Source organism: Zootermopsis nevadensis, unplaced genomic scaffold, assembly GCF_977971745.1.
Source record: "Zootermopsis nevadensis isolate Lab colony 2312 unplaced genomic scaffold, Znev_1.0 Znev_ptg000018l, whole genome shotgun sequence".
Lineage (NCBI taxonomy): Eukaryota > Metazoa > Arthropoda > Insecta > Blattodea > Termopsidae > Zootermopsis > Zootermopsis nevadensis.
In genome coordinates this window covers 5,716,365-5,730,522 of record NW_028259150.1, presented here as the reverse complement: position 1 = coordinate 5,730,522, position 14,158 = coordinate 5,716,365, and the positions used below count along the sequence as shown (strand labels likewise).

The following is a 14,158-nucleotide window of genomic DNA, read 5'->3' as shown; positions in this document are numbered from 1 at the left end:
GCTATTTAGCACCCCTGACTAGAAAACAGAAATTACGCTTATAATGAAATTAGAAGAATAAATAAGCTGTGAAAATGCATGTTATTCTTCAGTTCAAAAACTGTTAACACCCCATCTCTTTACTGAAACACTGTCTCTTAATTTGAAGGAAAAACTTGAATTACCAGTCTGAAAACAAAGTACTCAAAAAATATTTGGACCTGAAACAGAAGAAGTAAGTGGGCAATTTAAGACATTATACGTGACCTAGAATTGTTAGGACAGTGAAATCTAGGAGACTATATTGGGTCAGATATGTACATACCTAGGACAGGATTAACAAAGAATTCATGTGGAATGTGTTATAGAAACGTATTTAAAAAGGCTACCAGAAAGATTGATAAAAAAGACGGGATTGGCTCAGAATCCTGTAATAGGCACATAGAGACATAAAACTGTTTGATTTTGAAATGATACCTGCATTTGCATAACTAAATGGTCTAAACCGACATAAAATCCCAATTGAAGTTTATACATATTTACAAATACTAAAATATGAAACTGAATGCTGCCTGCCTATATGAACATTTTCTTATTGGTCATGAAAAGCTGGCCAAAATGTAATGTTGTCTTGCCATACTCACTTGTCAGGCCAAGGAATTGCCATGTACTGCTGCCACCAGCGTCCTGCAACATATGCTACATAGAAGCCCAGTACAAAAGAGAGCGGAATCAGGTTGATGAAAGTGTCACAGTAAACGACAACCTTCTCAAACAACCTACAATACAAAATGCAACCATTAGTAAAACTTTAAACTGTACATAATTATCACACAGTATATAACTGTTTGTTCAAGTACATTGTAATTACTGCAAAATATTAATTTGTGTTCAGAGATAATTTCTGTGCTGCAACAGAGTATATAATCAGTCAAGGTTTTAAATGATTAAAACCTACATACGAGGTGCGATCGGAAAATTTCAAGACTGTGTCAATAGCGGGCGAACCGGATGTAGTACGAGCTTCTGCCTTTAGGGGGTGCGGCCTACATTCATAGTGAATCAGTGTGCCAGCCGGCATCATCGAATTAGCATTTGTTTCTTAGTTACGGGCGTTTTGGTAGTGCATTACACCGACCCTCCTGCGATTTCGGAATGGCGTGTGCATCAAATTTTGCCAAAGACTCGCCAAAACGGCTACGGAAACCTATGAAATGCTAAAGCAAGCATTTGGGGAGTCCGCAATGGGTCGTGCACAAACTTTTGTGTGGCATTCACGTTTTAAAAATGGCCGAACCTCTGTCGATGATGACGAGCGTTCTGGACGACCATCTTCGAGCACAACGCCCGAAAATGTTACGAAGATTCGGCAGGCCATTCACGAAGATCGACGTCGTACCATCAACGACTTGTGCGACATTGTTGGGATAGGCTATGGGACCTATCAGCTGATTCTAAAGGAAGAACTCCACATGCGACGCATCATGACAACGCGCCAGCGCACACCGCCCTCAGAGTTCGGCTGTTTTTGGCCTCAAACACCATGGCCGTCATCCCGCACCCTCCTTATTCGCCGTGTGACTTCTTCCTCTTCCCAAAGATGAAAATTCAGCTAAAGGGAAGGAGATTTGAGACGATAGAAGAGATTCAGGCAGAATCGCAGATGGTGCTTGACAGGCTGACAAAGTAAGATTTCCAGGGATGCTTCCAGGCTTGGCAGCGGCGCTGGGATCGTTGTGTTCACTCCCAGGGGAACTACTTCGAGGGTGATGGATGAATTTAATACCTGAGATAAGTGTACGGGTTTTTATAGGTGCAGTCTATAAACTTTCCGATCGCACCTCGTACAATTCTAGAACATTACCACCATCCCATCTTGCTTGGTGTTCACATTTGGGTTCAAGCACCTACCTTTTTACAAAGAAAAATGTTTTTCTTAATGTTTCTTCAAGTAATTTTTAAGAGGACTTGATGACTGACGTTCTGTAGACCTGATATTCATATAACCAATGTTCTTTAACTTCATACCTTTATGACAAAAACCCAATTATAATATTCTCCAACTCAAACATAAAATCATGGCATTTTCTCCTCTCTCTTTTTCATAAAGTTTTAATTATGAGTCAGATTTTTGCCCCAATCCACACAGCTCTGAAATAACATATACAGTTCTACTACCTAGATTTTCTTGTGTAAGGATAGCAATGAAGCAAATACTATGACAAGTAACCTGTACTACTGGTGCTGCAAACATTTTCTCTTTGTGATGTAATATACGGCGTTATTCATAATTCCCTGATACATTAAATAAAATCGCAAGTCTTCAATGGTGCAAAGGATGGTAATATTGGACATGCCGAAAGAAAGAGAAAAACTCCAAGTTTATTTTACACACCTCATAAATGCTCAATGACCATGTGCTGCTTCACTGGACACCCCGATCACCGGACCTGACGCCATATGATTTATTTTTATGGGGTACATTAAGGACCAGGTCTTTGTACCGCCTCTTCCACGGGATCTGCCTGAATTGCGAAGACGAATCATCGCTGCCATCTCACAAATCGATCTGACATCCGGCAGCGAGTGTGGGTGGAAATGGATTATCGGCTTAACGTCTGCCGTGTCACAAAGGGCGGACAGATAGAGCATTTATGAAGTATGTAAAACAAACTTGGAGAGTTTCTCTTTCTATCGGCATGTCCTATGTTACCATCCATTGCACCATTCAAGTCTAGCCATTTTTTTAATGTGTCAGAAAATTATGAATAACCCTGTACTTTTTTTCAAGATTAAGAGATGACCCATATTTTTTTGGTACTGAGCTAGGAAAAATATCTCATTTTACATTTGAATAAATAATGTAAAAAGTAGGAAAAATGAGGAATGCGTGCAAAGTTTTGGTTAGAAAACCTGAAGGGAAGAGACAACTTAAAAGATCTAGGTATAGATGAGAGGATAATACTAAAATGTATCTTATAAGAAATGGGTTGGGAGGTATGCATAAACTGGATTCATGTTTCTCAGAATATGGACCAGTGGTGGGCATATTTTGAGCACTGTACTGTACATGTGAGTTCCTTTAAATGGGAAATGTTTAGACTAGCTGAGCAAATAACAGTTTCTCAAAGAATTCTGATCCATAGAGTTAGTCAGTTCAGTAATGAAAGCCAGCTTATGTTAGAATGTAACACACATTTAAAGATTTCTAATTTTTCTTTATGTGGTATGCCTTTCTGGCTAGATTTTACTGTGTGTATGGGGGGGTGTCAAGAACCATTCTGGGCATGGTGACAAAGAAAACGTCCCTGTACGTTTCAATAATTAAACTCTGGCCATTCAGCCTGTAGTCACTCACTTTACTGACCAAGATTTTATAGTTCATTAAATTAAGCAACACAACATTTTACTTCTTTTAAAGAAAGAAAATCCAAATCCCTTCTGAGGTAGCAGCAACAAATAAGTGACTACTAGGATCAACAAATCAAAATTGGCATCAAGTAGTATGTTATCTTTAGGCTAAGTTATGTCAGTTAATATCCTTGGCAGTATTCATCTGTTCCATTAATAAGGCTGTCTGTCACTGTACTATTATGTTACTGTCATGTTGACAACCAGTTCAAGTAACCCATTTTAATTTTATATCCTGACATTTCTAAAATAAGATGTGTGGCTATTTTTACAATACAAGCAGCAAGTAGGTCTATGTAACAGAAAGCCCCCAGAAAACTATAAGACTAGTGAGTACAACAGATTCTGATAACCAATAAAATAATTATATACAAGAGCTTATTACAGAACTTCAGATATACATTACATGTATATACTCATGTAAACAAATATGAACCAGAGAAATACACTATCTCTAAAATTTAGATTATAGGATAGATAATGGTATTTGCACCAAATGTGGACACAAGATAAGTCTGAGGTGTATTTTCAACATATGCACAGCTTAATTTAACATGCAGCCTGTCATACTAAGTTATAATAACTTTTGTCTAAGTCTAAAATCATATTTTAGGTTAGTTGCATATATTTGTTGTATGTCATATTTTTTTAAATATCAACAGTAGAATGTTGGATGTATATTCTTCTAGAAAAAGCACCAGTGACAATCACTGCCAAAGTGCAACTTGTCAAAATGGTGTGAACCTCTTAGAAAAATTTTGGTGGAATACCTAAATGAAAGACCACTTGGGAAACCTAAGCTTAGATGTAAAGTTAGTATCAGAATGTAGCTTTAGAAACAAGGTGTGAGAGTATGGGCTGGATTGAAGTGTTCAGTGGTAGGCTCTTGTGAATATGAATGGTGGAAAAAACAGACAACAGATTGACACACAGATCAACAACAGTACCAAATCCTCAAGACAGACTTTAGTTCATATAGTTAATTCACTATATCAGGTGACAAATACAGATTAGGAAGTTCCTCATTATGTAAATGTCTCAATCATCCTCACACTGTTTCTTAGGTCAAAATATGCTACTCATATTATTACAAGTAAACATACAAATAAAAAAATTAATTCCATAAGGTAACTAAATTTTATACCTTATTATATTAGCAAAGGGTTGAATGAGTGTTCATTTTCTATTGTAAGTAAGTGTACTAGACCCTGAGTTTGCTGGAGCTAAATAAAGCAACAAATCTTGGCACTTCCACACACTCAGAGGCACTATCTCTGAGCCACAAAAAGCTTAACAAAAGAAGAACCAAAAAACAACATGTATAACATGATACTGTACTAAACTCTAGCATAAATAAATCTTCCCACAGAGTTGACAATTGGCTACTGTTCAATATGTTGTGTACTAAGAGTAGCACAACCGCAACACACAAGCCAAGACTCACTTGTGGACCCAATATGATCTATATAAGCACAGATTTATTAAAAATTAATTAAATTCTTAATATGAAGGTACTTATAGATTAGAAAAAATCTTGCACAGTACATGTACCAGGGCAGAACATAAAATTCTGAGTTGTTTTAAGGGAAGAGATGTAGTAACTAAAGATGACATATCTCTTATATAAATTTCTCTCTTTCAAAGTAGTTTTGCATGATTAAAGTACTGCCACCTATTGAAGTACTCATATTTGGGGATTTTGTTCAATTTCCATGCCAAACTTTGAGTGCTGCTTGGCACTTTCTGAATCTCTCTTTCTTTTGGTAATTTTCAGTTTGGTGAACAGAAAAATGAAACTAGACACTAAATGTGGTGAATAAGACTAGGCTACTGCCTTGTCAACAGAGATTCGATTCCCAACAAGACTCCCCCCCCTCTCCCCACAACATTCAGACTGGCTCTGGGGACCACCCAACTTCCAATACACTTGGTGTAGGGATACTTCTTCTGAGACTAAAATGACCAGCTTTGGAGTTAATCAATCACCTTCTTCTAGAGCTGAGTTCAAAAATGCATAGAACTATACGTCCACTCCCCATATGTTTGCATGGCATGGCACTTAGTAAAGCATTAAGGGACAGTTTTGTATTTTCCTCATCTTGTAAATAGCATATAAATGTTATGACAGGTATGTTGGTTTTCAGGATACTTATAAGTATCATATGTTACACAGTCCTAGCAGAACCTGAAAGTTCAACACAGCTAATACTAAAGCCCATCAATGGATACAATCTTGAGCCACTGCCACCCACCTTTCATCTTCATAACTATCACCTGTTGATCCAACTCAATGTTATCTTTTTTGATCTACCAAGAGATTTCCGCACCAAGATTCTATACACATTTCTTGTCTCACCATCCTACCCAAGTGCAAAGCCTATTTTACAGCCTCTTACATTTGACTACCTGATTTAAACTATGTGACTTGGATGAAGCAACAGAGTTATTCATTATATAGCATCCTACAGTATTCACATAATTATTCTTAGATCCATACATTTTCCCAAGCACATTGTTTTCATACATTTGTATTTTATGTTCTGACCTCAAGTAAGAGAACACACTGCACACTCATACAAAACAACTGATAAAACTGGTTTGTACATCCTAATCTTCAACATTTTAAAAAGTAGACAAAATGGTCAAAGTTTTTAAATAATATAATAAAAATATCTGAATTTCTTCTCCTCCTAATTCCATCAAGAACATGTTTCATATTTGTTAGTGGTGTTTCCAGATACTTAAATTTTTAAACATTCTTAAATTATTTATTAAAGACTTCATTGCTGATTTTGGTTTTGTGGCATGTTCATTGATTTTTATTTATATTTATTTCAAAATTAAGTTTTGTTGTCTTTTATAAAAATATATGTATAATTCTTTATGGTACTTATATTCTCCCTCAAAAAATTAACAGCAGCAGCATAAACACATATCTGATTTAGGCCAGCAAATTTCAATTCTTCCAGATTCTCTTGTACTGTCCTGATTGCTTATACTCAGGACAAAAATTAAAAAGAAGTGGGAATAAAGCTTTCTCTTCTCTTAGCCCACTGTAAACTGGAGAAAACCTCAGATATACATTTACCCCATACACCCTCTAACAGACTCCTTGTGAACACACATTCCATTTTAACATACAAAGTTCCAAATTTAATTAAATCTTATGTATCATTACTCTTTCAAACTAAATGATCAGCATCATTAAACACTACAAATGCCTGACATGCAGATATATTATTTTCACACTTTCCCTCCAATATTTGTCACATACAAAGTATTCTATCAATAAGTAACCTATTATGACAGAATATATTTATGATCAGCAATAATTTTATTTACAAATTATGTCAACTGTGCTGGAAGAATAGTATATAAAGTTTTCAAAAGAGAGATTATTCAGTTCTGTAACCACTTTTATTAATATGAACAAAACAACTCTTTCCATTTCTGTGCAAATTCTTTGTAAGTCCAGAGATTATAAGTTTATGTACCTCTCAGTGCAGTGTGACCATCTGCCTCGAGGACGCAAGCTAGTATTAAGTTTATACCTTAACATTTATCAGTGACAATTTTAGCTTCAAAAAAGCTAAATTCTGAGACAAACTTTTCAGCAGTATTAATTTAAGACTCTCTAAACTCACCAGATGCATAGAAGTTTACTAAAATAAATTCCCCACCTGTCTACAATAATATAGGAATCTGCAAACAAATTACCATTCTCATCTTTATATCTCAAGTATAGCCTAGATTGGTATCCCAACTTAAATTCACATGTACTGTTATACAAATCCTTGATGCTTTTTGATGTTAATGTTTCTTAGCATGTCACCATAAAAAGTATTGCATTACCCAATGAACCTTTTCACTCTGAAAAACTTGCATCCATTACTGAGCAACAATGTGGCATAATGGCGATGCATCTCATTTTCATTCACAAGATACCCAGCCCAAATACTGGATTTACAATAACTATCCTGACTTCAGTTTATGAGGTTTTCATGATGGTAAAAAAAATGGATCATGGTCTTCCGGGTTATAATGCTGTGCAGTCTTGTAGGTGGTTGCTAACATTTCAGACAAACCTATCACTTCCATCTTCAGGTTTCACCTGTCACCTAAAGATAAAACTGATAGGTTTGTCACAAATGTTTTTAATTACCACAGTCCAGGTTCTTTTTATTTTCCTCTGTCCATCTATGTAAATGCTAGGGCAGTGCCCTCCCACATCCCTCTTTATTCATAAACTATAATCATACAGTCTTTCACAATTAATCTCACATTACCTCAGAAATTTGTTATGTTGTAAATTAACCGAACAGCAAACAAACAATAAAATAGAAGTGGGAAAAAACAAACATACAACAGACCAGTATTTTGAAATTTCTTTAGCTGCTAATTTATGCTGAGAAAAAGTAACCTCACTGAAGATAGCATGAATTTGTAGCAGGAATGAAAACCACTATGTCATTACATTCAGTGCAATGATACACATACTAATAAAATAAAAATATGAAAAATATTTGTTCACTGTGTGAGAATATTTAGAGCTTAGCAAATATTTGGGAACCCCCCCCCTTCAAAAAGGTTTCAATTTGCAGGATATCCCTATACTTGCCGCTTCTGTTCTTCGGTAAAGGCATGCCGGTAGAGTGCACTGAGTATTCCAAATGCAGCCAGAAAGAGGAGGAGTTCACGATAGATGAGTTTGTACAGACTCCCTTTCCACATAAACAGAAGACGTGTGAAACCTCCACTAGTGGAGGACGCCACTTCATACTGGTAGCTCACTGTCATTGTTTCATCATTAGACAGCACACAGTTCTATTGGTATATGCATTCTATTGCAGGGTCTCAGATTTGTAACTTTGTCTAAAAGTGCTCACTGTGTACAGTACATTATGCCTTCTTGCTGAATGTCTCTGACCACTATCTAAGAACCTTGATTATAACAACAACAACAACAATAATAATATACTTGTTTTTTCAAGATTATACTGCCACTGTTGCTGAACAGTTCATAAACCATATACTACTGCCTGTGACCATGAAGCTTTATGGAACAAAATGCCGAAAATTCGAGTGAAGGACTTACATGTTAGAAGTAACTTGTCATATTACTTGTGAACAGTTCAAGACATTTCATAAGATAAAACTGCTTCAAAGCAAGTTGTTTCACCAGTAGAGCACTATATGTCTTTCTACTAATCACTGAACAAACTCACATTTTTATGGATAACATCAACTGAAGTTCTTATGCTGCTGTAATGTTTCAATTAGTTCAATCACAACACAGAAGAGTCCCCACCCCAGTACTATTTCACCATCATTGCATAAACTTACCACACTTATAAAAGAATAATGTGTAATATTGACCTTCACGGCAAACTTAGGAATAGCTCACATTAAATAACTGCATCATTACTCTTTACTGAAACAAATGGCAGTTGGAAAGCACATCTGATTCCATGCTATGCAAAATGGTGCAGAATTTCCCCAATATAGTTGGTGTAGAAACATTTGATCCATTTGATTAAAACACAATTTTCATTCTCACTGCATCGCTGTGGAATAATGAACTGCATATGATGCACTGTCATTAATATCACCAATTATATCAATCCTGCATTTCTTAATTAAATCAAACATATATTAAAATAATGAAACCTGGTCTATGTCAGAGGTTCACAGCTTCAGTATTTCTGCTGAACATTACACAAACAATCAATTGCTTATAGTAAAAAATGTAGAATGGGATATGCAAAATAGATTACACATAGGATGGTGAAGCTAAAAAGGCAGAACCATTACACACAACCACAACTGGATGAACACAGACACTCACAAAGAAAATAGCAAGACTTCACAACATTCAATAGTTTGGTATTTGGCTCAGGCTGTAGCTACTAAACTGAATATAGAAAATACCAAGACAGTAGACACACAGAAAAGAGAAAGAAGAGTGGACAGTAAAAAACCTCACAACATCCTGGCAGCTGACAGAGATGGACAATCAACCTTAACATAGCAGACAGCTTGAGACAGCACAGAACAAGGGACAGAGATAGCTACAGCCAATATATACAGAGAAAAATAAAGTGATATGCATAGAATTAATACCACTTGTATGAAATAATCACACTTTAAAAAACAGCCATACAAGGCTAAATTCTTTATCAATAAAAAAGTAGATTGAATAGAGAAACCAAATATTGAATCACTAAGTGTTGTTTTCATACTAAACTGAAAAAGTGGAAATGCATACATGTCATGGTGCATATATTCCTTACTTGGAAATATTTTTTATAATTTACTACTGTTTGAAAACAACATCAGGTTCCATAAAAAGCAAGAAATGTACATTGACTAATTACCAGCTTCTCAAGACACTACTCCTAAAGTGGGTAAGTAGGTAAGCAAAATTATATTTTCACACACACTTTAAAATCAGTGTTAAAAATTTAATTTCATTAAAGCATCAGATACAAAATATATTATATAAGTAATTCCCAATGTTTTGTTTTAACCCTAACCCTTCATGCCACAATTCTACAGTCAATGAGTAACTATGATGAACCAAGGTTTTTACAACATAACCTAAAATACTTAATACATCTTTCTTCAGCCTTCTCAAGAACAATTCACAATTCATAACATTATCATTCCTCTAAAAACTCCCTGTGTAAGAGTTTGAAATGTTTAGCTGCAGCAAAAGTTTAAATATTTTGGGTGCTATGACATCTATATCTGCAATCATTGGTAAAATAATCATAAATATATTAAAATAAAGAACAGCATAAATTGTGGACATAATACAAACATAAAACTGCACACTCTTACATATGATCCAAAGACATTTTTTTAATCTAAGTTACAGATTGTAAATATCATGCTGATTCAAAAATATAGCACTTAAACTCCTTTCATGCTTGTTACTTCGGACCATTTGCTTGATTGTTAATACTTAAATCATTATGACATAAAATGTATAAAAATAGGCTGTAATTTAAATGCATAGAATAAATCTGGAACAAGTTATAATCACAAAATGAAAGCACTAAATCTAATATAACAGGAGTAAGTAGAGGTGTGTGATGAACATAAATTATCATTAATAAGAAAATACCCAGAAAACAGGGTAAAAAGTAACTAAAGCTGTCCCACTATCTGCCATATGGGTGCTTGGGGGAGAGGTAGTATAGCTCCTACTCATTCTTAACCTCAGCACTAGGTGGGGATGAGTGGATGCCCTGGCCACAACTTAACCCCGGGAAAATACCCCAGTACCCATTGGATAAGAAGCTGGGTGGGCCCTAGGGCCCATCTGGATGCAAAGGCTAGAGGAAAAATCCTCTGACCCCATCACGGATTAAACCCTGGTCATCCAGTCTGTAGCCAGTCACTATACTGACTGAGCAACCCCAGCTCAAAACAGGGTAGAAAATAGAAGTTCAAACACTGAAATTTGGCTATGTGCCCAACTAAGAACTCTAGCTCAGGACATATTATGGTATTAAGAGTACATCAAAGCAACCAAAGTGTAAAGAAAATACAGTCAAGATATAAATAGAGAGATTCAGCTTGTTAAAAATAGAATTGAAAACACAAGAAACTGGAATAAACTGCCAAGGAAGATGGAGCAGACATAAAGAGAAATATGTTCAGTGACATTTTCTTAGAGGAAGCACTCTAGTACTTTGAACCATATTACACATTAAGAGCAAGTAAAGGATGAAAACCTTTACAGCGAGTTGTATTACGATAAAGAATGGATACCAAACTTGTTTATGCCAAACACATGCATTTCATAGGTATATAAACACTGAAACTATTGGGGTTTGGCCAAAAACAAATTAATAACACATAACTTGACCTGTAAAAACAAATATGGTTTGAAACTGCACATACCAACACTCAATAATTTGCTCGTCATTGATGTATACATACGACATCGACAGTTATCTGTTCATATATTAAATGGTCTGTAAATGTTTATGCTCGCTTCAAAGTTTCACACAGTGCACGCGAAACACATATTGATTTATTTTATTAATCCTTCTGGCATGGAGTAATACCTTCAACGGCGATCTGTGCTCAAAACAACAGATGGGTTTGTGTGTGCACATCGGTATTCAAAACAAGCTCCCTTACTCATCGGCATTAACGCGAGACCAAATTCCTAATTGTAATGTCCTTGTTATGAAACGTATTGGCAATATTATATTTCTTTCGATTCTTAAAAAATGTCACATTCTAATTCCCACACAAACTCAAAACCTGTAGGTCAATAACCTAATAAATAACCCGTGGGCTATTGCGGGTATGATCCATAGAACACCCAAAAAATGATATCAATTTCACTTTCAGAATGGTCTGACAGTCATAATCTACACTACTTACTGTACTTTTAAGTACGTATTACACCATTCAAATGCGGTAATCATTTTGCACGGATGATAATCAATCTTGGAGAACATAAATCTGTGGTCATGGCTTACTCAAAAGAACACCCTGATTCCCAACTTTTCTGGTTGTGGGAAGATGAGGGAATGAGGTGCTGAAGGGTGAACTAAGAAGAGAAGTGGTAGGACTGTTATTCTAAAATGGAGCTTTCTGCGCACGTTGCTGCAGGTCTAAAACTACTTGGAAGTTCTAGTGCAATTACAGAAAATTGTTACACGAAACTATTAGAAGCCGGAATATGCGTAATTACAGATAATCAGAAAGTGATAAGTAAGTGTATTTATGCCACGAATTACCTGTGTAATGACTGTTTAAAAAATGTGTGGAATTCATTGTAATTTCTGTTTTCTTTGCATATTTCAGACGTCTCTCAACTATGCAACGCGAAAGGTGATGCAGTTAAAGAATCATATGCTGCACTTTTGTCACTTCTTATAGAGTCTGCAAGGCATGACATTGATCCGGACACACTGTCCGTTACTTTAGTTCAAGATTATAACTTTAGTGCACCAAGAAATGAAAAACTCATAAGGTTGTACAGACTGCACAAAAAACAGCTGCAAGCAGCACTCAGTAATGTAGGAATTTACCTGCCACATGTAGTAGATGCAAGCTGGACACTTGACTTTTGTATTAAGGTAAGCCATGATTCCAAATTATGCATCTTATAGATAAAAGATGGACACTTTTCTGTTGTGTTAAGGAAAGACACAATTCCATCTAACAATTGAGGATTCCCCCTTCTGGCTGATCTAGTTTCACGTAGTCAGTTGTGAAATTTTCTACATTCCATGATAAAGGTTTAATTTTTATTACCAAAAACAAAATCCTTGTGTTTAGGTGGTTAGATAAGTTGGTAAAATTTTACAAAATAAATCTCAAATTCACTGACAAATTTCCATATTCTACGTATTATAGAGCTGTTGAAGGATTATTAGGTCTTCTGAGAGAAAATTTACCATGGTCTGCTAAAATGAACAAAACTTGGGGAGAGAGAAAGAGCAGTCAAACTGTGTATCATATTTTCACTAAGCTATGTATAATATAGCAGTACTGAATGGAATTTGTATTGAATTTAATTTTAAGGTAAAGACTTATTGCTGATGGAAAGAGTGTGCAAGATAGTGACATTCAGGGCATAATTCTCTTTTAAAAACCTGGCTTGTACCCTTATGAGTCCTATTACAAGAAAATCTTCCACAATTTTAAAGACAAAAATATGTTGTTTGGAATATGTTTGTTCTTACAGGCTAGCAGTTTGGAACAAGTCGGAAGCTTCCTCTACCTGATCCAATTCCATACCGAATCATGTCCGGAACAGTATGGAAAAGATTCTGCTATCAGCAGATTGAAATTTCTGTGCACACAGGAAGAACTGCAAGATCTTGTTTGGAAACTGCGTGATGCAGTTCGACATGTTGAAAGAATTGCCAACATGTAAAACCTGGGTCTAGGTGTTGTGTTAGGAATGTGTATGTGCCATGGGCAGTGCGTTACATCACTCAAAGCCAAACAAACTACCATGAAACTGTGCTATATGAGGCCACCCACGATTGGGAACCATACATGTTCGTTCATAACAATTGACTCAAATTCTGTAACAAAATTCATATTAATGTTTGGGCAGCTCATCAGTTTTAATGTATAGTATCTGAAACTAAAAACCTCCAATCCAGGAATATTTTTCTGCTAGTAACGTGGGTGAATGAATCTATTTCACCTAATGTGATACTGGTAATATCTTAAAGAGCTACCATATTAACTTCTAGGTCTGAATGAGGTATACCCCTTCTTAGTAATCTTTTGTAATTCTAACATGGCATTAGCCACTGAAGGTCTCTGGGCCATGTGCATTTTATTGCAAATGGAAAGACTGTATAATAAGAATTTCATTGCTCATTCTTGATTTTGATGTATCTGAGCCATGCTGTGTAATTTGAACATTTTGTAATATTTTAAAATGGCTCTTTTTATGTAACAGAAACATGATTACTGGATGTCAAATGTACCTACACAAAAACCTGTTCACTTCTAATGTTTTTACATAACCCTTATGCTGTAAAGATCTGCATACTTTGTATTGAAAATTCAAGGTCCCAGTAAGAAACAAAATACATATCCACATGGAGTAAAACTCTTGGCTTTGTTTCATCAAATGTCTTTCTGTGGATCATCACATTCCCTGAATAAAATGGTTCACAGTTTACCATTTTCATTCCATTTATCTCACCTTTTCTTTTACCGACACTAACTTGGGAAATGGACTGTGGCAGTAGGAAAAAGTTTGAACAAGGTAAGTTTGTTT

At 35.6% G+C, this 14,158-nt stretch overlaps 2 protein-coding genes across 9 annotated transcripts in view; one reads left to right on the top strand and one right to left on the bottom strand.

Moving 5' to 3' along the window:
- Positions 1 to 11,926, bottom strand: part of LOC110837401 (uncharacterized) — a 30,216-nt gene extending 18,290 nt beyond the window's left edge. For 2 of the 8 annotated variants that reach the window (XM_087351194.1, XM_022079491.2), the window contains exons 1-2: positions 8,009 to 9,229; positions 624 to 758 (exon numbers count right to left, since the gene is read on the bottom strand). In XM_087351194.1, the coding sequence (XP_087207320.1) occupies positions 624 to 758; positions 8,009 to 8,187 (314 nt within the window). In that variant the 5' untranslated portion in view covers positions 8,188 to 9,229. The other 6 variants (XM_087351195.1, XM_087351196.1, XM_087351199.1 and 3 more) reach the window with 6 other exon arrangements.
- A 61-nt stretch (positions 11,927 to 11,987) lies between these two features.
- LOC110837405 (COMM domain-containing protein 3) lies at positions 11,988 to 14,059 on the top strand. The gene is made up of 3 exons (XM_022079496.2): positions 11,988 to 12,123; positions 12,217 to 12,491; positions 13,103 to 14,059. Exons 1-3 carry the CDS (start codon positions 11,994 to 11,996, stop codon positions 13,292 to 13,294), a joined length of 597 nt encoding a protein of 198 aa, XP_021935188.1. The 5' UTR covers positions 11,988 to 11,993; the 3' UTR covers positions 13,295 to 14,059.
- The last annotated feature ends 99 nt before the right edge of the window (positions 14,060 to 14,158 follow it).

What these genes read in the sequence shown, in the direction of transcription:
- LOC110837405 (XM_022079496.2), top strand. Translation starts at nt 11,994, where the DNA reads ATGGAGCTTTCTGCGCACGTTGCTGCAGGTCTAAAACTACTTGGAAGT. An exon ending in AGATAATCAGAAAGTGATAA is followed by an intron (nt 12,124 to 12,216) that starts GTAAGTGTATTT and finishes TGCATATTTCAG; the next exon opens with ACGTCTCTCAACTATGCAAC. An exon ending in CACTTGACTTTTGTATTAAG is followed by an intron (nt 12,492 to 13,102) that starts GTAAGCCATGAT and finishes TTGTTCTTACAG; the next exon opens with GCTAGCAGTTTGGAACAAGT.